Here is a 26,481-nt window from a genome sequence, read left to right as displayed (position 1 = left end):
CCATCGGTGTCTGTTTTCAAGGCATCTGTTGGACAGACCCTAAACAAGTACCTTTAGTGCCTTTAACATGCACTGTTGAGTGAAGTTATGGTTAGAGTTAGACCTTCGTCGATCTATTTACCGAAATATGTCTCTGTGGGAGGTCAGGGTACATGTAATCCATCTGATTGTCTTTAAGCTACTTGAACAGTGATTTTCTCAGATGAAGCTGTGGTTTTTCATCAAAGCAGCTACAACAGCCTGGAAATGCTTTATGTGACTGCAAGTTGACACGTAGTCTTAATGGGCTTTAACCGTAAAAATATGCTAATTAGAGCAGCTTCAAAGGGAATTCGGCTGAATCAATAAATACTTTCTCTTCTCAGACTAACACAATACAGTTTTTTTTTTCTAATATCATGTAAACGGGTTTAATGAGAAGAAAAAGAGTAAAAAATGTACCAAACTTATGACTACTCCAAAAACAACCAATTCATGTCCTCTGATTAATCGAGATTTATCTGTCTCTAAGAGACATGTGCTTTGGTATCAGCACCAAACTCCACAGGGTGGACAGCTCTTAGGTTTATACCGGTAGGTTTTGTTATGTTAGACAATCTGTTTCTTCTGTGAGGCCACAGCAGCGCAGCCACAACCTTACCTTCGGCCTTAACTTCTCCTCATTGCTGGCAACTTTGTTTGCACACTTTTTCCGGCAGGATCACCAGAAAAGCGGAAGCACTTGCTTTTCTTCACACTGTGAGCTGCTTTGTAAACTAAAACTCTCAGTAACTGTACATGTAAATCCAACAGAAATCCCACGAAGCATAAAAGCAAAACTCTGAAGGACTGATTGTGAAGCTACATCACTTTGAAAGACAGTAAGAGAAACAGAAAACCAGGGACTTTATGGTGCTTTTAAGGAACACCTTGTAAAATCCAACATCTATGTCACTTTCTGCCTCAAAGCCTGCTCGATTTCATGGTGCATTCAGGTACACCACATACAAATATGCACTTAAATAGCCCCAGCTGGTCTTTTAACCAGTTACATCTGGTTCAAACATTTGAATTCCAACTTACATAACATTTAAAAGTAGTTTTACAACTGAAGTTTCAGTTTTGTAACTACGGAGACATTAAAGTAACCAAAATGGTATCTAATAATAGTACATATTATAAGAAATGTATCACGTATCACTAAAATTCTGAAATACAATTTCTTGGCTATGTTGCGCAGGTCTGGACAACATTAACATTAGACACGAACAGAAAACGATTCCATGTCATTCTGGAGTTTAACTTGTTGACATGAAGTGATGGAGAATCAGGAACCTGAGTCTGAGACCAGTCTGGGACATTTGGGTTCTTAGCATCCTTGTTTTCTGATTCATTTTCACTCACCGTTTACTCTAAGATTCACTTGTTGTTTCACAGAAACAGAAACTATCTGATCAGCGTTTGGCTGAAATATACAGCATACACTAAAGGCTTCCCTCAGCTTTGATTTGAGCTCATATTACCACAGTCTGTGCATCAAACAGCTGATCGCAAAGGATGCCTTGTGTGACAGATTTGAACCGTGACAATTCATTCAATCATTAAGAGCAATTGTTTAAATTAATACACGAATATCATCATTCTAATGAATCACTTCAGGTCCAAATTCACAGCAACTTCTAACAATCAAAGCTCGTTCTGTTATTTGACCTAAATACCTAACCTGTATTGGGATGAGTGCTAACGCTGGGCTAACGCTAGGCTAACGCTGGGCTAACGCTAGGCTAACCCTAGGCTAACGCTAGGCTAACGCTGGGCTAACGCTGTGTTTGCAGCCAACACAGAGAGGGTTGATTCGCCACTTCATCACTAAAACAGGCAGCAGGAAGTTTTATTCCAGTAGTCATGAAAATATTAGGCTGATCTAAATTTTTTTAATGGAATGTTTTGTAGTGAATGAGTGTGAAAGTTCTCACTTGGTTCATCTTTAATCATGGCCTGAGTTGTCTTTAATCATCGGGATAACAGCTTTAGTGTTACTGTGAAAGCGGCCTGAAAATATTTATGGAGAATCGGGGCCGGGAGGCTGCAGGTTCTCTCCTTAATCAGTCGGCACTCCGGCTGATTCCACAAATCGCTTCCTCCTCTTCCGTGTTTCTCAGTGAAATCAGCAGGACACGAGCCTGCAGCCCGCCAGGCATCCTTAGAGTACAGTACATTTCCTCATAACCACTGTATTATGTTCATATGAGGAAGATGCAGATTGGCACTCAGAGCTTTCTAAACGCCGTTATTCCCGAAGGTTGTTTGTGTTCTCCGTCACTGTGGCTGCATGCTGAGGAGAAGCTTGTTAGTTTTCTGCTGTTACAGTATCTTAACTTCACCCTGATGAGCTGTAATCCACCAGCCGTACCAATTATCTTTAAATTATTTAATCAATCTATCATTACATTCCAGACCTTAATAGCAGCTTGTTTTAATCAAGTTTCCAAATGACTCGCTGCTTATAACATGTAGAAATTAGAATTTAATCAAGAAGTGAAGCCTCTGATCTTGTTGAGGTTATTGAAATACCCAAACTAAGACAAACAGCCATTATCTGTCAATGTATTTAGTCAAGGCAATTTCCCTGGGTAAAAAAAACTTTAACCATAGGCTATTTAAATGAAGTCTTAATAGCTAGGCTGCAGAGCTTCAATTTCAAAAAAGGGTTATTACAGCTGAATGTTTGCTGGGAAAATATAATGGCTCACATTAGTCATATCAACAGTTTTACTGGGTGGTAAACACAATTACCTGTGTGCAAATATCCCCTTAAAAGCTTTTAAAGGCCTCAGCCATGTGTAAAAATAAATGAGTGAACGGCTCAAATTTATTTCAGTTTGCATGACAGAAAAAAGGAATTAAATTCTAATTTTGAAAAAAAAAAACAACACCAGATTCCCAAGAAACGCGTACATGAAGCCTGGAAAATGGGTTTAAAAACAATCCTCTTCCTAAGTCTGATCATTAATCTTTCTAACAAGAATTTACTGCTACGCCATCCAGAGTTCTGGCTGCGACTGAAGGGAAGCCGGTGCTCCACACGTATAAAGCCCAGCTTTCACCTCGTCTATGTTCTACAAATCATTTCCACTCACTCATTCAAACACACAGACTTTCTTATCAAATATATGCTGTTGACATACAGCATGCAGTGCTTTATCTCCTAAGCCACAAACCACAAGTGCTTCAAAAACCAGTGACCAAGGACATTTCTACACATAAACGAGCAGGGAACCGAACCACCGACCGTCCAGGTGGAAGACAACCACGAAATATTAATGCTGCGTGCATCATTGAATTCGATATGAAGTGAATAAATTAACACTAACCAGGCGACAGCAACAGTAAACCTAAAATGTTTTCTTACATCCACAACAATCACCGTCAAAACGAAACGTGACTCAAGTAAAAACTTAAAGGTCAGAAAACATTCACAGTCCTTAACCTGCTGTTAATGCAATATACTTCAAGCCCAAAGGAAAGATATTAAAGATTCACAGAGCATCACTTACTGATCTGTAGTTTTATATAGTTAAGGTAGCAGGAAGCGGTTTCCTCAGAGCTTTGACTGGCAGCCAAGGTGAGGGAGCGCTTCCCCCCTTGTGGCCAAAATAAGTATTACAAACACAAACATTCATTCATCTTTTCCAACGTAAATTAAAAAAATAAAAATAAAAATACAATAAGAATCTTAAGAAGAAATAAAAGACTGGTCAATTAAAAGAAATAACGCTTATTAAATTTAATTATTTTCTTTAACTTGGCAATATAGATGTTTCACAGCCTTTTGACAGATGAGAGAAATTCATCCAGTACCTCAGAAATGTGACAAATTCTGCAAAACATTTACGTATTTTCTGTAAATATCTTTTTAAAAGTCTTAACTTACTTTGTTTTTACCCCACAAACGCCAATCGTACGCTCCAGACCGTCATATGTGTGCATAGAGGACCCAAAGACCTCGATAATGTAATGTTACCCACTATCTTCTCATTTTCTGTCTTGCATCATGTAGTTCTCTTTCTGTCTTCTCCCTAAAACTAAGACATTCGTTGAAAGTCTTCCTCTTTAATAAAAGACCAAACAGAGGGGAAAAGCAAGCAGGGAACACATTCAGTGACTGAATCGGGACCATTTCAACCTTCATCTTATGCCATTAAAAGGCCGTAAAAGCACATAATTGAAGGGTCTGTCCTTGCATTAAACTGCAAAACAGCATCAGACTGTTTACCTGAATCTTTTAGCATTTCTACGTAGCCGGTAACAAAATGGGAGCACTGAGCAGTAAGAGGTGAAACAGCTCGCTGTCTCCCTCGTGAAAAAACCAGATCGAACAGGGGTGTTGGCAGGTAAGCAATAAAGCCTGAGGAATCTCTGCTATTCTTGGAGGTCTGTCTTCTACAGCTCTCAGGGGTCATCACCATTTCCACTTTCATTTCGAGCCCACCTTGGCTTACGAGAACGCCCGTGCTGACAGCCCACCCGCCGCCGTTCACGGCCACACACACATGCACGCAGATTAATGCGAGCGTGTGTGTGCGCGGCCATAAAAATACACACCTACGTCGCTGTCCTTGGTGCTGAAATCCATACTGCTATTATCAGAGTTGGGTTAACATGGCTATAAAGCCCCTGAAATCACTCAAGCCCTGGTGGTACGACGGTTTGAGGGAAACCATCGTTTTCCTATGGAAAAAGTTGCACGCTTGTCAGGAAATACTAATTATGACACTCATTATTGATTAGTATAAAAACAATGTGAATAAGGGATATGATGAGGGCAGGGGGGGGGGCAGCCAGCACGCATGGCTGCATCTCTTAATTTCCTCATAATTACATCTGGCACCACACTTCAGGCATGTGTGCCAGTGGCCGTGCACGAGGACCACTGATGACACTGAATTTTCTGTCACGGCTGCCAATTAAAATAAAAGGCGGAAGTGATGGAAGCACCTTGTTCCACCATTTCTCCGACTCCACTGTCTCACTCATCACTGTTAATAATTGATCAAAGTTTGCAGTCTCCGCTTTGATATATCCATGGCAACAGCCCTGTGTGGAGAGTGTGTCTGCACATACTGTACGTGCGCGCATGTGTCTGTTTGTGTGTGTGTGTGTGTGTCGATCTCAAAGGGCTGTAAATAGTACGATGCTGTCACAAGAGGAGCCGTAGAAACAAGTCGTTCTGCTACCACAGGGTATCTGCATCCATTTAAAGGGACAGGCTGGGATTAAGTGTTGAGCTTCATGAATATTGGATGATGTTGAACAGGCTTCACACTCAATGGTCACAAAATACTGTGCGTGGGTGTGTTTTGTTTCTCCTATTTGCCCAAAACAGGTCAAACTGGAATCATTTTCTTGTGGTCAGTCTTTTAAAAGTTCCACATGGTGATAAATTCAGCTCAAGAGAATCTGCTCCATATTTATTTATCTGGAGCCGAAAGCAAACAAAGGGCCAGTTACAACCTTGTCTTAATCTCACAGTTAAACACAGAGATGTGCTCACAAGGTGGAGTTCTGCTCCCTGACCAAACGAGGGGGGGAAGTGAGATGTAAATACTACAGCTAATTAATCTTCTCTAATTAGTTTCCTGCCTCTCAGTTGCTAAGATCCTCATTTCTATTCCAACCGTGTGAGAAATGTTTGCAATCAGAAGGTAAAAACCTAATTCCAAACTGTACTCGGAGCAGGAGAAATACATTTCCCCCTTGAGTTAATTCAAGGAATTAAGCAGCATCACTCAGACGGTGTCATACCAGCCTCTCGGAGCTTTTTTCTCTTCAGAGGATCTGCTTCTATCCGTTCAGCCGGAGGCAGCAGCAGCAACTCCTGAAGCAGAAGTGATGCTCTCCAATCCCTATGAAATCTGTTCATTGCTTTATCTTTATTTTTTACAGCTGCTACATCTAAAGCCGCCCGCCTCACTACACTTGTAATCAGAGGACGCACACAACAGTTCATCTGTTTAGCATTTGACTGCAAAGAACAAGGTGTGACAGAATGCTGCGTTCTATCAGCTCCACATACATCCACTTTGCACACATATTTTCACAGAGCTGAAGCCTTGTTTGTTTCTGTGGTTTGCTTCGACAGTAACTGTGTTGCCATGCCAACTCTCACTCTCAAACACACACACACACATTCGCTTGCTTGCTCCCTCTCCCTGCGATTGTGTTTAACAGGATTCCAATGCAGAGTCGTGTACACCAATCAGAATAAAGCTCGTAGCAAATTTCTAACCAGTCCCAGTGCAGTTAACTGTTTGGAGCCTCGGCCAACTCTCCAGGCATCTGTCCTGCAGCGTGATTGATAACAACCCTCAGCAGAGGAGATGGGGAGGGGGGGTTATCCAGTTGGTTTTTATACATTTGAACTCATTCCACTGCTGAGAAAAAGAATCCCTCATGAGGATAAACTTTCAGAATAACAACCAGAATCTACAGGAAAGAGACCCAAATATAGGGATAAATACCAGTAAATAAAGTTCTTTTTGGAGAAAGTCTAACAGGTTGTGGTGGGTGGTAAACTGGGGGGGGGGATGAAACCACTTGGGGGTGAATATTAGATTTATTGTGGGTGACATTTTAAAATACCAACATGATTAATGATTGATGAGCAACAGGCAGGAGGTGTGTTTGCTCATTTTAGCACAGTCCAGCCCCATCGGTGGCTGGGCAGCTCAGGTCCATCATCAGCAGGGTGATTTTTCATGAAAGCTCTTCTGAAACACTCTGAAAACATTGATGTTTGCTGTTTTAGCCATCGCAGTTTCATATGGCCACTCAGCGGGACTCCTGAGAAAACTTAAATAAAAAAGATCTGAGGAAACAACGTGTTTGACAGCGAGAGGAAGCAGCTCAATAAGTTATGAGACACGAGATACTCAGCTCACAAAAAGACAATTATTCCACCTTATGCCTGGAGAGGCTGATCATGCACCCCTCACTGACACCACACATCACTTAAGAGCGCGCCTCCTCTCACTCTCCTCCACATGCACTCACCATGCTGTCGTAGTGGATGAGCTCCAGCTCGTAGTCCGGCAGGATGTCGCTCCTGTTGTTCACCAGGTCCAGTGCCATCTGAGCAGAGGGCATGCACGCCTGCCCGCCCGGCCAGCCTCCGCTCATGGGGAACAGCGCTCCGATGTACAGCTTCTTCTTCCCTGCGGACGGCCGTGGCCAGAGGAGGACAAGGACGATGAGAGATGCCCGGAAGAGCATTGCATGCGCTCGGGCTGCGCGATTTACACGCGGAGGACCTCTGCACGTAACCAGCATGATTCAAGGTGAGCCGCGCGGAGCACGCGGACCCCGATGCTGCAGCGGAGGCGAGCCAGACAAAGGTCGGGCTGTTATATGTGCAAAATTTTCAACTAAAGTGAACTCAACACGTGTCCAGAGAGGGACAGAGTCTGGATTTATGTTGCGTTTTGCAGGTGTTGTGAAAGCCAGGTATGCACCTTTAACCGCGAGAGGATTATTTAAGCGATTTAGCCATGATGCGTGGTGAATTAATCACGGAATGCCTGATATTTTCGGGACAAAGTCAAACACGGTTCACTCAGGCAGCGATCATGTGAGGACGCGGCGCTGAGACCTGTCAAGTTTTAAACGAACCCAAATGTTGCTGCTCATTTCTGCGCGGCTCCATTCATTTTAACGCGATCAAACTGAACACCATCAATCATGAAAATTGGACACCGCGTCTCAGACTCGTGGCTTTTACGCGAAAAGGACGCGCGAATTGGACGCAGGAGCCCGCGCAGAACACGTAAACCGGGTCAAATGAATGATAAATGGAAGCCGCGGACGGAAGAAAACAGCTGGAGTGTGAAGTGAGAGCCGAAGCGGCGGAAATAGCGACATTTCCCCCGTTTTAACGCGACGTATTCCAACAGATAAAACGATTTGAAAGGCGGGCGCTAGAGCTAGAGCTCTGCGTCTGATCCACTGCAGCACCGGATGGCTGAGTGTGAGAGGGGGAGTGAGCAGAGAAGAGAGAGGGAGCCAGCACAGGCTCGAAATACACGCTGAGAGGGGAAGGGCGGGTGCGCGGTGGTGCTCAGGGGGGTCGCTCTCTAATGAGTTACACGCTGAGTTTAAGTTAAAGTCTACATCCATATTTCCGTCTTTGCATTTGGCTTCTTTTTGCAGCTGCTGGCTTAAACGGTTGTGGGCGTGCCAATAATCGATCAAAGATCAATACATAGAGCGCCTGTGGCTAAATACTGACGTAACTGAGCAATCACGTTCAAGGAAACGATGGGAACTAATGTTCCAGTCCTGTGCATCAGAGGAGACAGCTCCCCACACAACAAAAACACTGATAAGTTGATGGATTACTTTTTAATTACGAAGCAGAATCTAATTAGAGGAATAGATTCAGTTCAACTAATGGATGCATCCAGTTGTAGTTCAAAACTTAGATTAAAACTGGGCTGGAGCTGATGGCGAAGAAGCTGCTTCTATTCTGTTTTATTTATACAGCTCCAAATATGTCATCTCCAGGCACTTTGTGAGGTCAAGACCTTCCGATGGTGCTGGGAAGAAACCATTTTTCCTTTGAGCAAAACCCGGCAGAGCTCAGGGAATGCCAGAAAGTAGTGAAACAAACTGCTGAAAACCTGCTAATCCTTTTATTTTAAGTCTGGCAAATTCATTTAGCTTTATTTTGGCCTTGTGAGACATTCGATCATTATTGGATTCATCAGTTTGTGAAAGTGATTTTCAGGAATTTGTCACTTTTTTGATGTAACGCTTCATTCAGCGATGCCTGTGAAAGATGGAGGGTGCTGCTAGTTTAGCCATTTCAGCATCATGTCGTGTTGCCATAACATTTAAATCAGTGTGCAGTGGCTGTGTAAAATACCAGCGATGGATAGAAGGAGCTGAAGCGGCCACTTTGCTACACGTTTTAGCCTTTTGAACAGTCAGTCTTTAACTCTTAAGGGTTTTGAATTTCTTATTGTGAGAGTACTTATTTATAAACCAATAAATACGCTGTTTTACTTCATCTGAGAACATCATGAGAGGCTGCAGCACCACCCAAAAACCCCTCCAGAGTTACAGTTTTCTCATAACAACATGCTGTTTCGCTATAGCCATTTCAAGCTAACACTCTGTGATGAACTAGACGGTGGTCAGTGGGAGCAGTATTCTTTTATATGTTTTTAAATGTCTTAATGGCCTTGCTCCACCCGTACTCTCCTTCACGGTCTCTAAGGTCAGCAGCTGAGTTTGGGGCTTTTCTCTACATGTTAGACAGGCTTCTTTTAAATCCTATTTAAAGACTCGTCTCTTGTGCCTTGCGTTCAACACAGCATGAGTTGTTGTTTTTGTGTGCGAGTTGTTGAGATTTCTACCAGCGTTTTATGTCTGTTTCACTTACTTATTATTTTATTCATGTACAGTACATTGGTCAAATGTTGTTTTTAAACGTGCCTTAAAGGAGAACTCTGGTATTTTTAAACCTTATTTCTGGCTGAAATACATTCATCTACTCACTGAGAACAGTTTGGTGAAAGTCGGCGTCCTTCTGAAGATATTTAGATAACTGGAGATCCATATAACGGAGTGAACGGGGCTTAGAGGATGCAGCCTCTAAATAAGGCATTATCTGTCTTTATTTCACCAATACTTTAAGAAGAATGAATGAATGAACGTGTGCTATAGCTCTGTTAGCTCATAGCTGCTGTTATGTGGCTACTTGCAGCTATAGGAGAGCTAACGGAGGGATTTCTACACAGGCACTCTACTGGGACCACTTCATCCACACGCCCCCCTGCAGCACAGTTTATTCACTCCAGTAAGAACGTCCATCTTACTCAAAATCTGATGAATATGCTGCCATGTTGCACAAAACTATCAGCAGCAAACTCTGTGTGAAGTTAGCCGACTGTCACAGAGCACGGAGTGAATAAACTGTGCTGCAGGGGGGCGTGTGGATGAAGTGGTCCCAGTAGAGTGCCTGTGTAGAAATCCCTCCGTTAGCTCTCCTATAGCTGCAAGTAGCCACATAACAGCAGCTATGAGCTAACAGAGCTATAGCACACGTTCATTCATTCATTCTTCTTAAAGTATTGGTGAAATAAAGACAGATAATGCCTTATTTAGAGGCTCTAAGCCCCGTTCACTCCGTTATATGGATCTCCAGTTATCTAAATATCTTTCGAAGGACGCCGACTTTCACCAAACTGTTCTCAGTGAGTAGATGAAGGTATTTCATGCCAGAAATAAGGTTTAAAAACACCAGAGTTCCCCTTCAAAGAATACATTTGGACTGGGTGCTGTAGCTGATTATCGTAGGTCAAACTATATATACTTTTACTTTTATTTATTTATCTAATAATGCAATGTGTCGGACTCCTGAACAGCTGATCATATCAGATTATCCCACCGCTGCGCAGCCTGTCTGTTAATGCATTGCAACTGCTGCAACTCCGACTTGTTAAATGTCATATTTATATGTTACTAGGTTTGAATTAGCTTGATCATAATCTCAAGATGTTATGGGAAAGGACCAGATGGGTCATTCCCATGGTTGTCACCAGATTAATGGGAAGTAGGTGTGTCTGTGTGTGTGAGAGAGAAAGGGGGTTTATATTCAAACGATGTGTGGTAATCTTACTGAGTCAGAAAAAAAAGCAGCACCATTTAGCAAGAATGGCACCTGATTGAATCATTTTTGTTTGATCCAGCCCATTTTTGCTGGTGCCACTGCTTTGTGTGACTAACCCAGCTAACATCTTAGTCATGGAGGAAATGCAGGTGAAGTCACAGACATGTGACTGCCCACTGAGTGGCAAAAAGACAGCTGTCTGTTGGACTGGCTGAAAACACAGAAAATACGCCCTAAATATTGAGGAGCTGTTGTGTGATTAACTGTAGCTACAGACTCCGAAAGGCAACGGCGTTATATCTGTACAGACTTCTAAAAAGCTACCAGAAGGAAACCAAATGGGCTGCTGCAGCTCACAGGGAGTGCAGTGAAGCTATTAGGTCCAGATTTTTGAGTAAAAATCATTATTCCACAATATTTTTGACAAAGACTGCAAAGAGTTTAGCATCTGGTGATGCTAACCGTGCTCCTTTGGCCTGTATTGTGACGGTTAGACATTCGCTGGTCATGGAGAGCACTGAGTAACATTAACAGGTTATTATTGACATCAGATGTATAGCTAAGGCATATAATACCATTATCCAGGTTTACAAGTCAAATGTTTTAGCAACATTATAAATTGGGTTGGACAAACTGTTATTTAAACATTCAGTTAGAAAACATGTTGAAACTCTACTTTTGATAAAAAACCTGTCTGAAGCCGTCCGTGGACAACGAGAATGTCGTTTGTTAACCTTAAAGGGGAACTCTGGTATTTAGAGGATGCAGCCTCTAAATAAGGCATTATCTGTCTTTATTTCACCAATACTTTAAGAAGAATGAATGAATGAACGTGTGCTATAGCTCTGTTAGCTCATAGCTGCTGTTATGTGGCTACTTGCAGCTATAGGAGAGCTAACGGAGGGATTTCTACACAGGCACTCTACTGGGACCACTTCATCCACACGCCCCCCTGCAGCACAGCTTATTCACTCCGGTAAGAACGTCCATCTTACTCAAAGTCGTCGTTCACGTTGTCAAAATCTGATAAATATCCTGCCATGTTGCACAAAACTATCAGCAGCAAACTCTGTGTGAAGTTAGCCGACTGTCACAGAGCACGGAGTGAATAAACTGTGCTGCAGGGGGGCGTGTGGATGAAGTGGTCCCAGTAGAGTGCCTGTGTAGAAATCCCTCCGTTAGCTCTTCTATAGCTGCAAGTAGCCACATAACAGCAGCTATGAGCTAACAGAGCTATAGCACACGTTCATTCATTCATTCTTCTTAAAGTATTGGTGAAATAAAGACAGATAAAGCCTTATTTAGAGGCTGCATCGTCTAAGCCCCGTTCACTCCGTTATATGGATCTCCAGTTATCTAAATATCTTCCGAAGGATGCCGACTTTCACCAAACTGTTCTCGGTGAGTAGATGAACGTATTTCATGCCAGAAATAAGGTTTAGAAATACCAGAGTTCCCCTTTAATATCTCTGATAAATCCCTCTTCGCATCCTGATTCATATGTTCTCAGACTTTGCTTGATGAATTTACAAAGTGTACAAATTACGTAAATTAAAACATCATCTGGCCAGATGTTTATGTCCACGGTCCGCGAGCTCTTTAGTAGGTCACAAGCCCTCAGTTTAGCTGATGTTCATCTGTTATACTCCCAGTCACATGACTAACGAGGACAGTGACATCGGTGCATTTTGTTCATTTCATCTGCAGATTCACTCATTCAATTAGCTCATTTATTTACTGATTTATTAAGTATCGGCTAAAATGGCGTTCCATACAGTGGCTGGAGGTTGTGAATATAACTCTTATTAATTATTAATCATCGCACAGCAAATCCAGCAATTCCACAAAACGAATCCTACCCAAACCAGATATATTGCTTAAGAATTGATGGAAGTAGATAACTAATTATAAAACATGTGATTCATTCTCTATCGACAGGGATGATCCTGACTTAGATCAGCAACATTCAAAAGTTCACTCGTTCATTAAAGGTGGAACAAAACTGAATATATTAAAAATATAGACTAACATGTTTGGATTTATGTAGAATGTAAATTGAGTTTGTCAGTTTTTATGCTTTTCTCAGGATTTTAAACCAGCTGGGTTCCCTGTTAGCAGGTGTGCCTTGTCAAATGTTAACTGGTGGAATTTCTTCCTCCCTAATAAGACCATCAGTTGTGCTCTGGTAACTTAATGCTGAGAAAGGGTCCTCTGCTGCAGAGCAGACGTTCATTAGAGATCAGCGGTGAACAGCAGCTCGGATCAGAGCTCACGTTTCCCACGGTTACAGCAGCAAACACTTCAGCATCAGCTGTTAGAGGAGACTGTATGAGTCCCAACTGAGGAAGACCACGAAGGATAAACCTGGACTTTGGTGTGACGAATCCATCATAGCCACAAAAACATCCTTCAATGATGCATCCTGCCTGGTTTGAGCTTCATGGGACTAATTAGTTTTTCACCTCCAGGCGCTGTTTGACCAGGAAACAGTGACTGAGTGCTGCATGACATGAACTCATACAACAGCCCTGCAATAAATTCGCTTTTCACGAAGGTTTTAATCCTCATAAAGGAGTGACGAATTGCTCAATTTAATTACCGTGTTTCAGTGTGGTTTCTGAAGATTTTCTGCCCTTTTTTTGGGTCATGTGACAATATTAAGATCTTTAAGTTTGGGGCTAAATGTCACACAAAACAAGACATGGGATGATGTCATCCCCGGATTTAGGACGGCTTCTCACAATTATCAGTGTCTATCAGTGTTATTAAAGCGATTATCTGTAATACAGAAATGTAAGCCTCTGTGCTCTTTGACTTTGAATCGATAACTCTCTGCTTACCAGGCTGCCACAACAGAAACCCTGTGAGCGCCTCCACTGATTCATATTTCATCTCTGCCTCCAATCCACTGCCAACTCCGTAAAACGTCACAGAAGCTTCTTTGAGAAACCAGGAAAAAAATGTGGCAAGCAGCATCAATCATGGCTGATTTTATTTGCCTTCATCTCCACCAGCGAGGAGCGGCGGCGGCGGCGGCCATGTAGGCCAGCGAGTGTTGATGAGCGGGAGGCTGAGTCTCTGCACACAAGCTGTTTGAACCCTCTGCTCACTCTGGAACAGACCCGTCTGCATCTCTGACACACAGGCATGTGACCTACAAACTCTTACAGCCAAAGAATCGGGGCTTTAGAATGAAACGATCGCACAGCTGCTCTGGAATTAACATCGGATGTTTTCAGAGGCATCGGTAAATTAACGGAGGAATGCTGGTGGGTGATAGTTTGTAAAATATGCACGAAAAGGAAAGGAAGGAAATCTGAGACTCTCCCCCCAGGACCTGCTCCAGGGGTACATCCTGCTTTCTGTGTTCTGGGGGGGTTTCTCTTACATGTAGCGGCCCGATAGATTGTGTTTTTCTGGATCTTAGACCTAAGGCCTATTTGGGGCAGACCTTCGTAGCAGCATAACATGGCCCTAAGGATCAATCCCTTCTGCCACAACAAGCCGGGTCCAAAACGGGTCACCGGCTCACTTATGCAGCTTCTGCCCAGCTGGAGTGCAAATCAGCAGCTCTAAATCTGAGGCCATGCTTGGTTTGATACAGCTTAATCAGGTAAGTCTGTAACTGCCACAAAAAGCCACAAAAAAGTGGATCAGACGTGTTTCCATTCACGGGTTTGAAGTGAATAAACTTGGTGCTGGTGGTTGTAGTTCAGCAGAAGAAGAAGAAGTAATTGTCCTAAATGGAAATAAACCTCAAGGTGAAAACAACAACTGTGGTGAACATCCAAAAGGAGGAAAATCACCTGCAGCAGCCCATTTGGTTTCCTTCTGGTAGCTTTTTAGAAGTCTGTACAGAAATAACGCCGTCGCCTTTCTGAGTCTGTAGCTACAGTTAATCACACAACAGCTCCTCAATATTTAGGGCGTATTTTCTGTGTTTTCAGCCAGTCCAACAGACAGCTGTCTTTTTCAGGAACTACATCTATCTCTGGGGAATATCTGGGGCTTTATCTCATATCTGGGACGGCCAGAAAAAGTCGAATAATTCCATTTACACCCAACGTGTCTTCATGTAAAACGGACAAAATTTATTTCCATTTCACCTTTTCTGATTCAAATCTGCTAAACTGAAACCAACAGCGATGGAAACTCTTGTTCACAACTTATGGGAACCATAACAGTGAGATCAGCTGAAGGTTCACTGCAGGTCCCACAGTGACGTAAAGAGTTAGCTCAGCCATAAAACATACTCTTGGTCACCTTTGGCCAACTTTTGAGGACGATCAGCAGAGGCCATCTGCTCCACACTGTTTGCCATCCAGGAAGCTTCTAAAGGTTTATCAGCCCCCATCCTGGAGGGTTAATATTCACCACCTGGCCTGGAAGTTCGCCCTGGGTGGAGCTTGTGGAGGTTACTGGACTTCTCTGCTCCCCGTGTTGCCTCCACAGCACTGAAATGGACCAAGCAGCTTTGAAAAATGATGAGAACGACGGCTTACACCCGATTTAGTGCTCCTGTTGTTGCACTTCCCCTGCTAATTATGATGTAGCTCCCCTCTGAAAATGACTTATTGCAGCGATTGAGGAGAAGACCGTTATTACTCCGGTCTAAATTAAAAAACTCTCTATAGTTGCAATGTGTTGGCAAAGGAATGTGAACATTATATAAGCCTGGTTCATTACCCAAATCTCATTATCTGGATATCTCCAAATAGCAGAGAGCTATTGAGATCCAGCTGCTAACAAGCCCTCACAGGTTGGCATGAGTGTAGTGATCATCTCTGGCATTTGCCCACCACATCCACCTCCTCTTCCTCTCTACCACCCTGTGACCCATCCAACGCTCTATCAATTATTCAGCCGTGAACTTTATCTTCTGCTTCGTTCAATAAGCTTGCAGCCAACGCTAGTAAGATGCAACAACGTGTGTAGTGGAGTGTTAACAACTCTCATGGTGGCAAATGCCTCAATAAGAGACGACTATTAGCTGTGACACACTCTGAAAAAGATCCAGTGGAGGTTTGAGTGCTGCAACATGTTGCTGAGCTCTTTTAATGAGGGCCTTATACTGTATATGTGTGGGTCTGCAGTTTGCACTGTGGGCATCATTCAGAATAACAGCCAATTTTCCTCACGATAGATGGAAAAATGCCCCATTAAATGCTTCTTATTTAACATAACTGCGAAGCACGTTATTCAGGCAGCGATCCAGATTACTGTGAAGATGCTCTGACAAAACGTGTAAAATCAGAGAGAACGTCGCTCTCCAAGATGCTGATATTTATAGTTTCTCCAACAGTAAAAGGTTTCCTTCCATAAAGATGAGACTTTAGTCACCAAGTATTTGGAAATCCATCCTGAATCCTCTTTGAAAACTTTGAAAAAAAAGATTGTTAGCTTAGAGCCAGGATTATTAGAAAAGCACAGTTTTCTGGGCACAGGAATGTTGCTATGAAGGTAGTTTAAAGCACAAACTTAGACACAACATCTCAGAGTGGAACTGTCAAATTCCAATGATACATAACCCAGCTGTTTGTGAGGAAAGGTGTCGTCCTTTAAGTAAAAACGCATCACATTTACGAGCTAATTATCTAAAGTTGATGCTTGATAGGAAGTGCTCTCATCACCTGTCCTGCTGGCATCCTTCTGTAGGGATTCCTGTTTGTTTAGGACTATAACTGCACAGGATACATTCTGTTCCAACACATTTGGATTGATCGTCAGCGGGAATATTGTGTGAATAAATGTCTCAACATATGAGTTTAATCATCTTTTTTAACCCTCAGCTGAACCTTTCAGACCAGCCCTGAATCTCACAGCACCTCCAGAGGGATTCAAAAGCCAAAGAGCATTAAAGATAATTCTATTTTGTAAATTATTTATTAATATATTTCATTTTTAACGACAATAACAGTCAAGTCTTTGCATTGTCCTTATTATCCTTAAATGACAGCAGCCTTTGAGCTGCGTGAGTTCCAGCTGTGTGTTCAGAACTGATAACTCGTGTTAGCCCAGTAGGACGTGACAATGTTCTAAACTGTGGAGGGAAGTCGGTGGCAGTCTGCACTCGCTGGTTTAAAGCTTTGGGGCTCTTTCTGGTCTGCAGAGACTTCAGAAAACATCGAGTCACCATCTCCATCACGGACTGCGGCGACCTGATGCCTGTTTTTCTTCTGAGAAGATGCTTAAAGATGCTTTTCATGCCCAAAGAGCCTTTTTCTGGCAGGACAGGTGTTTTTAATTCAGTTAGCTCGGTTTCGCTGCTCTTCTGATGGCGTGGAGCGAACACATCGATCTGCCTTATCCTGTTTTGAAGAGTTTCAGAGCTCCACGCACCATCCCCTCAGAAACCTTCACTCCGGCCATGATGCGAAAGCTTCTCTTTGCTCAGAATAACATTCAACTTCTGACACTTTCACTTTGTTCTGATGCCTGTTTTCAACATAGTTACCGTGTTTAGCTGAGAACTAGAAAGATCCAAAGCATGTCTGAGCTCTGAAACAAACCGGTTAACGTGTTAATGATCATCTGCGGTGGTTCGCTTGATGCAAATAGAACATATATTTCCTCTTCATATTTCTTTAAATGTTAGGAAAGAAACTAAAACTTTGTGTTTGTTTTATTCGACTTAAATCCCAACGATATGAACGTCTTTTTAAAGGTGGAACCCGCCAACGCTGAGCTCATCCCGTTACCATGGCAACAGTCGCATTTAAATAATCCATTTTCCTTTTGACGTCCAACGTGAAGTCTCACTCGTGATGTCTAACGACACGGATTGCAACTACCTTAAAACCCTCCCCCCTTAGGAGTGGGGGGGTCTGTGGTGTGTTTGCTTATAAATAGATTGGTTCGAAATCACAGTGCCTTGCAAAAGTGTGCAGCCCCTTGGCAGTTTCTCTGTTTCATGGCACTACAACCTTTATGTGGATTTGGAGTGGGCTGCACAGTGGTGTGATGGGTAGAATTACAGTAAAAAGGTCTCCAGTTTGAATCGTGCTGAGGCCCTTCTGCCTGTTTTCCATGCAGACGTGTAAATTCTCAGGGGCTAACTCCACTTTTCTGCCACAGTCCAAAACCATGTACTGACCGTGACTCTTAATGACCTTAGGAACGAGAATCCAGCGGGTCAGAGAGTGGACGGCTGGATGGGTTTGAACTTTGAGGTTTGGGCAGCAGCAACAAACGGCTGAAAACATAAGAAACAGCTGGAAGGCCAGATGTGACCAGATGGATCCTTTTAGATATTTTCTGGAATGAATCACAATCAAAAGAAAGGAAATATTTTAACTGAAAACTAGTGCATGCATTAGTATTCACACCCACTGCTTTGAAAGCCTAAATTATGATCTCATACTGCAAATTAACTTAAGACGCTGCATAATTACTTCAGTTGTGTGTCACATGACTTTTATGCTGTGAAAGGCCCAGAATCTGCACCAAAAGCAGCAAAATGAATAGCAAGAACTTCTACAAACAAGTCAGGGACAAAGCTCTGAGGAAGTAGGACCAATTTGGGCAAAAAGGAATCATCAATCATCAAGAAAAAAACACGAAATGTGACCCAACAATCTCCACACTGAAGCACGAGGGTGGCAGCATCATGCTGTGGGGGTGTTCTTCATCAGCAGGGACTGGGAAACTGGTCAGAACTGAACAGGAATGGATGGTTGGTTGTAAATACGGCACATCCTTATGGAATAATCTGTTAGAATGGCCCCAAACACACATGGAGCACATATTTTATATATATATAAATATAATTTACAGACTGCTGAACACCAGCAGAGCCCATCCAGCTTAAATGAGCTGCAGCAGTTCTGTGTTGAGAAAGAAATCCCAGTGCCTACATGTGCTGAACTTATAAAGAACAGAGATATAACTGCAGCAAAAGAGGCTCGATAAAGTATCGACTGTGTAGAGCACTACGTTTCAGTTGTTTTGGGTCTTTTTAAATCTTATTTTAAAAGCAGTCTGGGCTACTTTGTGACAGTCCATCTCATAAAAAACCCAAAAGAGCTTTTAAAGCAACACTTTCCCTGTGATAATTCTGTATTTGGGGCTTTTCTTGTGTTGTTGACCCCTCAAAGTGCAGGTCAACAGGAGCCCTATAAGTCTGTGGGGTCCAGTTTCTTACTAAAGGACACATTTAAACTCAGGACCTTTCTCACTGATAAATTATCGCTTTACTGAACTCCGAGTTAAAGATTTAGCATCTTATTTTGAGTCAGTCCCATTTGCTACTATAAATAATCTGCATTATTTTCAGTTAGAGCATTATTGGCTCCTACCTACGTGTTTATTTCATTTAATTGTACTGTAAGAGCTTCTATTTGTTACCATAAGAACGAACACACACCCACAAAAAGATGCTTGATCACAATTACTGAGTAAAGACATGAAAACATGCACATATGTGACATTCAGAGCTCCAGCCTGTAACATTTGAGGCTGCCCTGCTTCCCAGAACATGTCTGGGTGGCATTTGTTCCTGCAGGCAGAGACAATAATTACATTAATCACAGATTATGTGCCTCCAAGTGGTCTTAAGAGCAAAGTCAAAGTTAAAAATCAGTTAAAAAACAGCCGAATCATAGAATCTTTTTTATCTCTAACGGTCGTTTTTTTAAACCCTTTTTTCTAAAGCCAGACAGAAAGTGACAACTGTGGCATTTATATGGAACCATGGCAACCAGCAAAATGGTCGCCTTGTAAAAAGAATGTATTTTAGCATCAACTGTGATCCTTTTCTTTCCCAAACTGAGTGATATCATTGCCAATAACTTAGAACCTGCCTTTATTAGTCATTCTTCATTCATGTATTTATTTTCCTTGCACTGGCAGAAAACATTGCTTAAAGCGCCGTTTTTACCTATTTTTGCCTTGTTTAATTCTTCACTTGTGTAAACCTTATTTAGAGGAAATAGACGCGCCGTCCCTCTGCAGCCACATGCAGAGCAGAGCAGACAGGAGCAGGGTATTAACCTTTCTCCTGCTGAGGAGGCAGTAAGTGGGTGGCGATGGCACATGGAGTGGAGACAGAGCAGAGCCAGAGGGAGGTCACTGAGACAGTGGACGGAAATTTCTATTTGAGGAAACCGTGTTCTCTGCTGCTTCGTTAATCATCTGTTTGTCAGTGTGCGACATTTCCAGAGTTTTTATCTGCAACTTATGGTTTAAAATGACATATCAGATGATAATAAGTGGGTCTGAGCAGTGAGTAGAATTCATTCTCCACCTGCAGAACTGGTGAATGGATTCATCAGGTGTGCAGGGATCCAGGGAAATGTGTTTTCTTTACTCCAGAAGGCTAACAGAGCACATTAATTGGTGCAGTCATGAGAAAAAGACTTTAATTTATAACGTTTAACTTATCTGGTCCTCACAAGGTCATAAAATAAGGTGAATTCAACCACAGGTAAACAACACATTAATATTTACTGAACAAAAGCTAAGCAAAAAGGCAGCAGTTTGTTCATTTGAGGTTATTTTTACCCGATTTATGACTTGGTGCGGACCAGATTAATGGCATTACGTCCTGATGTTTCAAACCTCAGAAGTTTGTTTTTCAGAACCGTAAATGAGCAGAATTTATTATCCTTTTCTTTTCCAGAAACCCATAAAAAGCCATCCCAGCAACAACGATGAGCCCCCTCGGTAATAAAGCTAATCAGCAACGTATTTTTCTGAATTTCCAGTCATATTAGAAGGATTTCTTGAGTAGTTATGAGGAAAAATAATGTCCCTCACATAATGAGTTGGTTAGAGATCAAGAGGAAATGCTGTGAGCCTTAACTTGTGTCTGCAGGCACACGCAGGTCCCAGCTTCAGCTATAATCTCGTTTCTCACAGATGAAAATTTTTAATTGGACAAGCTGTTCGTGGAGGACGTTGCCTTTTCTACCCCGGGTCAGATTCCTCCAGCTGGTGCAGTGGTTTGGAAAGATCACTGCTGCCCCCGTGTGGTAGCGGTGCAAACTGCACCCCAACAGCTGAGCAGCTAATTTTAAAACCTTATTTGATGCAGATGTGAGGTGAATTAGATCTTTTCTCCATCATCCTGCCTGTGACGTAAAGATGGAACATTTTTAAAGGATGAGAGGAGGCCGAAGAAGGGGTTTCTGTGACGTTTAAAAGAGTCGCAGCACTCTATCCCCTCATATAAATTTAATTTAAAGGCCAAGATTTGTCTTCATTTGGATTATTTACGACATTGAGGAACAATACAGAGGACAATTAAACTTTGAACGAACACGTTTGGAATCTGTGGTCAACAAAAAAAAATCTATCCCTCAGTTTTCTGAGGTCACATTATCTCAAAAACACGGATGGGAGTGAAAAATCTCAGATTTGGAGTTGTGCAACAGGCAGAAAAGAGCTGTCGCAACAGGACTTTCAGGCACTCAAATGTCCCTCCCTCCCTCCCTTACTTCCTTCCTTCCTTCCATTTTGTGGCCCAAGCAGTTCTCTCTGTTTCTTTGCAGATATTAGAGTGTAAAAGCAGGAATCTGCCTGCTGAACGCTATGAAGCATTCGTGTTGACTCTAATCTGAAGTGCTACAAACTGGTGACTTCTGAGGCTGGATCGCTGATGAACATGATCGACTTTTCCAAAGCACGTTTCTACACCTCTTTGGTTAAACCAGTGTTTCTCAGTTCCGGTCCTCATGACCCACTGCCCTGCATGTTTTCGATGTTTCCCTCCTCCACCACACCTGATTCAAACGATCAGCTCGTCATTAGGCTCTGCAGCGGCCTGATAAGCAGCCATTCATTTGAATCAGGTGTCATGAGGACCGGAACTGAGAAACACTGGTTTAAGTAAAGATGGCAGGAGAAAATCCTAAGGAAAAGACACTAAACTGTGATGTGGATCTGCAGTCATGAAATTAAGCACATTAAGGCTGTATACAGTGTCACATTTAGAGGGTCAGCATTGGTAAATACCTGGAGACTCGGGCCTTTACAGTCACTGACCAAGTTTGCAACCTTGGAGAGTTGATAGACTCAGATCTGACTTTCAGCAGCCACTAAGGCAGCTTTTTACCGACTCGGAAACATCAGAATTAAAGGTTTTCTCTCCTAAAAAAGACCAGGAGAAGCTCATCCATGCATTCATCTCCAGCAGACTCCATCACTGTAAAGGACTTCCCAAAAAGAGCGTCAAACACTGCTGGAGTTTTAACCAGAACTCAGAGATCTGAACACATCAAACCAGCTTTAAAGGCTTTACTCTGGCTTCCAGTCAGTCACAGAAGAGATTTTAAAAGCCTTTAAAAGATGGTTTACATCTGTGATGTGTTCAGAGAATATAAACCCAGCAGAGCTCTGAGATCCAAGGACTCGGGTCAGCTGGTCCAGTCCAGAGTCCAGACTAAACCTGGAGAAGCAGCATTTAGCAACACATTGCTGGAGTTTTAACCAGGACTAAGAGATCTGAACACATCACAGTTTAAAGTCTTTACTCTGGCTTCCAGAACTGATAAAAATCCGGATCCAGATGACCTGAGGGGTCTGGGAGGTTCAGGAGAAGGTTCAGAGAATCTAAACCCAGCAGAGCTCTGAGATCCAAGGACTCAGGTCAGCTGGTCCAGTCCAGAGTCCAGACTAAACCTGGAGAAGCAGCATTTAGCTGTTTATTTATGCTGAAAACAAGTGGAACAAACTGCCAGAGGAGACTAAACTGTCACCAAATGGAGACACTTTTAAATCCAGGTTAAAAACATTTCTTTTCTCATGTGTCTATACATGATATCTGCAGGATATCCTTTAACTTATCCAGACTGTTGCTGGTTTTTATTCATTTTAATTATTTTTACATTACTTTTACATATTTTTAATGCTTTTTCTGCTCCCTGCTGCAGTTCTTTTATTGTATGTAAAGCACTTTGAATTGTTTTGAGCATGAAATGTGCTAAAAATAGATCTGACTTTGACTTGAATCTAATCTAATCTAATATAATACAAGATTTAGGCTGCTCACCCTCCCGTCCTCAGATTTATCCACACAAGTCACAGTTCATACAACTGGATGAAAATAATTTATCGTTTTGAATGCTGCGGCTACAAGGAAGTGTGGATTTAATTATCCTCGTTCCTTTTGTAAGGTTGGCCCAGTTATTCCTTAGTTATTCAGCTCATGTAACAAGCTTAATCTGACAAGCAATCAAATCGGTTCGGGTTACTCGCGATTGAATTAAGACCCGAGATAACCCGATCACTTAAAGTGCCTGGAGACGACAGTGGATCGGATCGAGCGTTCTGCGCATGCTCCAGATTTTTTCCCGCGATCGTCACCCGGAAGTGGAAGGAGACGATATTCCTGTTGTCGTCAGAAAGAAAGAAACAACGCGATGGAGAATGCGCCGTTGTGCATCGTCTGTGCCATAACCAGCTCATCACAGATGGAGAGGGACGCAGCTTCATCTCGCTCTGCGTTCGCCATCTTTCTGAATGCCTGAGTTTGTTGTTGTTGGTGGTGAAGACGTCAACAGGAAGTGGCTTTATTAGCGATAGCTGAAATGGGGACAGCGCCACCTATCGTACCGGGGTATGACATGCTTTGTGCCAGTGATTCCATTCATTCACCGCCATATATCCAAGGATAATTACCCTCAGATAAGGAGCAGAACCCAACTGTAGCTATAATCCAGTTAATCTCACCATGTGGACCCACTGATTGTTTCCTCTACTGAAGTCTTTTTGGAAACTGCGACGTCTTGAAATTTCTACTTCGCCACAAACATATTTAAAGCTCATCTGACATTAACTATTAAAGTGAAAAGTGTCAGCTAATCATATTCAGCTGAAGCCTCATTTTGTCTCCTCGACTCTTTTTGCTCCCATCGCTGGTGAGAGGAACTGAAAATGGAGTCGAACTGAGTGGGTGCAGTGAGATATGAGTTATCTCTGCTCAACTGATGGCCTCAAACACATTAAGAAGGCAAGAAATTCAGCTCAGGAACTTCCTCAGAAAGGAAAAATGTCTGGTAAACAACCAGTTGTGGCTTCGCTTTTCACCAGTTAACTGCAGCTTCAAAAGCTGCTTCTCATCTATGAACGGTTCAAGGAAAATTAGATGAATTCAAGTATTTTATTCAGTTACACTCACTTGTATGTGTGCCCACACGGGGAAGTTAACCATATGCAGTCTGCTTGTTCTGAACTGTCCCTTTGGACTGTTTCCATCTTTCCCCGGGTCACCTCACCCTGCCCCTAACTATCGAAGCGTTTCCCACTTACCTGTCAGCTTCTCCAGTTTTTCTCCAACCTTTCTACATCCTGTCTTTATCTATCCGACCTTCCTGTTCCTCTCCCCGGCTGAACGGACTGTTTAAGAAACAGTATTATACTGTGGAAGGTTGTAAGGGCGTAACACAGACAGATATAATGAAATAACTGTTCGAAAAAGCCTCTTTCTTTGTCCGGCTTTCCCAGAAAATGGTTCATTTTGGCTTATCTATGTAGAGAGATTGGACAATCCTCTTTAACATCCATTAAAAAACGTTTTATTGCATCATATGTTGTGTCGAGCATTTCTTCCTGAAGAGATGATGTGTGTTGTTGAGCTTTGGGTCGCTTGGATGTGACTTTTGGTTAAAGTAGTTGTATAAAAGCGAACTTAGATGATACCTGCTTAAACTCTGCAGAGAATACCCCGAAAAGTCCAAATTAAATAAAAAAAAGGCTAATAACGTACAAACTTCTCACCCAGGCACTGAATTATTCAGACATTTCAGTTCCAGGGACCCTTTTCAAGACATGCCAACAACAAAAAGACCCCCAATTCTGCTCCTGATTTCATGAGGTTGTGTAACTCTGCACACATGCAACACAAAAGCATGATAAATAAACAGGAAATGCACGTTAAGAGGAACAAAAAGGGGGGAAAAAAGCCAATCATGTCTGATGAAGAAGGTTTGTGAAGAAATCCCAACAACTCGAGCTCTAAAGAAGTAAAAGTGTCTGAGTGTGAAAAGGTCTTTGTGTCTGAAACATTAACATATTGATGCATTAAAGCTGATAATTTCTTTCCATTTATCTTTTTAATTGGTTTAAAACATAATATAAAGCATGAAAAGTTCTTACCTGTGTAGTTTCTGTCATCTTGGGTGGGGGGAATAGAAAAAGAAGAGAAGTTTTGAATATTAACAGCAGCTCTAAAGCCTTTTTCCTCCCATTTAAAGCTGAAACTTGAAGCGGTTTGACCTCCAGATGGCAGTGACGCGCCATCGTAGCTTCTCCCTGACGGAAGCCTGCCAGGCCCCTGTTACGCAACTGCTTTGGTGCACCGTGAAATCCGACAGAAACACATTTCAATCTTTTATGAAGGCAGATAATAGAAACAATTGTTTCAAATAAAGTTTATGATTAAATACTCATATTAAAGTCAATAAAGCATTTAGAAATCTGATAGATTTTGGAGGATTATGCAATAACTAGCCTACTTTCAGACTCCCATTCCAAGTGTCCTAATAATTCCTCTTTCATCTCCTTTAATGCTACCATTCCCATAGCAACTTTACCGGTTGCTATGCCAACCCCTCTAATAACCAGTTGGCAGCCTTGTTTCCTTCACATCTTTGCTTTATCTTTTTTTTTTCTTCTTCTTCTTCATAAATCCTCATTTATTTGCACAAATTTGAACAAATGGTTCCAGATAGTGGCCGTGCCATCTGCTGTAACTGAGAACACTGCTGGTTGTCAATGAAACCACCGACAGCCACTCACACGCTCATAATCTATTCATTGACAGCTGAGCCAGTGTGTGGCGAGGCCCACTGTACATCAGGGTCCTCTCTTGTCTTGGTTCCATACCTCCCAGCGCCAACCTCAGAGGAACCGCTGAGGATTACCGACTGATGGGGCGGATCTTTTATTGCCTAGTAACCACACTGGAGAGCAGGTGGTTGTAATTATCTGTCATCTTTAAGGCCTAATTTCCCCATTATTGAGAGGCAAGCTGGAAAATTAGGACAGCTGAGAGATGAAACGGTGCTTCAGAACGCTGTTTCCATTAATTCAACATGACAAAAGCAAAAAACACAGATTTTCTTTATATATGGAGCCATAATATCGTCCATCCATCCATTTTCTTTACCTGCTTAATCCAGTTTAGAGGCTGGAGCCCATCCCAGCTGTCATTGGGCGAGAGGCAGGGGTCATAATATCGTAACTATTTCTGCTTTTTTTGGCTTATCAGTTGAAAGCTTTTCGGTTCAGTAAGATAAGCATCGGATTTTCATATTTTGGAGAACAGAACCAGAGAACCTGGGTAAAATATTCGCTAATCTTTTCCTAAGTTGTAAACAAAATGTATCACAACTGATAACTGATTGGATAATTCTTCATATCACGAGAGTTTTCACCTGCTCATTCAGATGCACAGCAGGCATATACAGCGTGTCAGGAAAGGTTGAGGCTCACTGTGCAACATAATTAATCTAATTCCACTGTAAAGGCCAGCAGCTGACAGACTCACATAAGCAGGTGGGCTTCGGCGCATCCCACTTGCCCAGCTTGGTGCAATGGCTGATGTTTCTTCCCTCCAGGATGAAGCCAGCATGGCAGCTGTAATGGAGCACGGTGCCTTCAACTGGGGGCCCCGGAGGCTTCGCCGTCACCCTGCCATTTTCCAGAGATGTCCAAACCCGCGGGCACAGCAGCACTGGAACCCAGAAGAACCACAAGAGGGCAGGGAGGAAGGTCATTTCTCACAAACACTTCTCAGGGGCAGCTGTGGAGGAAACAAGGTCGTGGACCACTGAAGAATCGCCCCATGTTGGTGTGTAGTTTGAGGGAAACGGGGAGCCGCTATGGGCCCCTGTGGG

General features: G+C 42.5%; 1 protein-coding gene across 1 annotated transcript in view; it reads right to left on the bottom strand.

Annotated features, from left to right (window-relative positions):
* The window catches only part of gabbr1a (gamma-aminobutyric acid (GABA) B receptor, 1a), a 112,083-nt gene that overhangs the window by 68,782 nt on the left and 16,820 nt on the right, over window positions 1-26,481 (bottom strand). The window contains exons 5-7 of the mRNA XM_072393537.1: window positions 26,133-26,318; window positions 24,740-24,757; window positions 7,033-7,193 (exon numbers count right to left, since the gene is read on the bottom strand). Of these exons, the coding sequence (XP_072249638.1) occupies window positions 7,033-7,193; window positions 24,740-24,757; window positions 26,133-26,318 (365 nt within the window). The remainder of the gene's footprint in view (window positions 1-7,032; window positions 7,194-24,739; window positions 24,758-26,132; window positions 26,319-26,481) is intronic.

The sequence above is a fragment of the Leuresthes tenuis genome, unplaced genomic scaffold (genome assembly GCF_036924035.1).
Source record: "Leuresthes tenuis unplaced genomic scaffold, fLeuTen1.0.hap1 SCAF_10, whole genome shotgun sequence".
In the NCBI taxonomy this organism is placed as follows: domain Eukaryota; kingdom Metazoa; phylum Chordata; class Actinopteri; order Atheriniformes; family Atherinopsidae; genus Leuresthes; species Leuresthes tenuis.
This window is presented reverse-complemented; position numbering and strand designations above follow the sequence as displayed.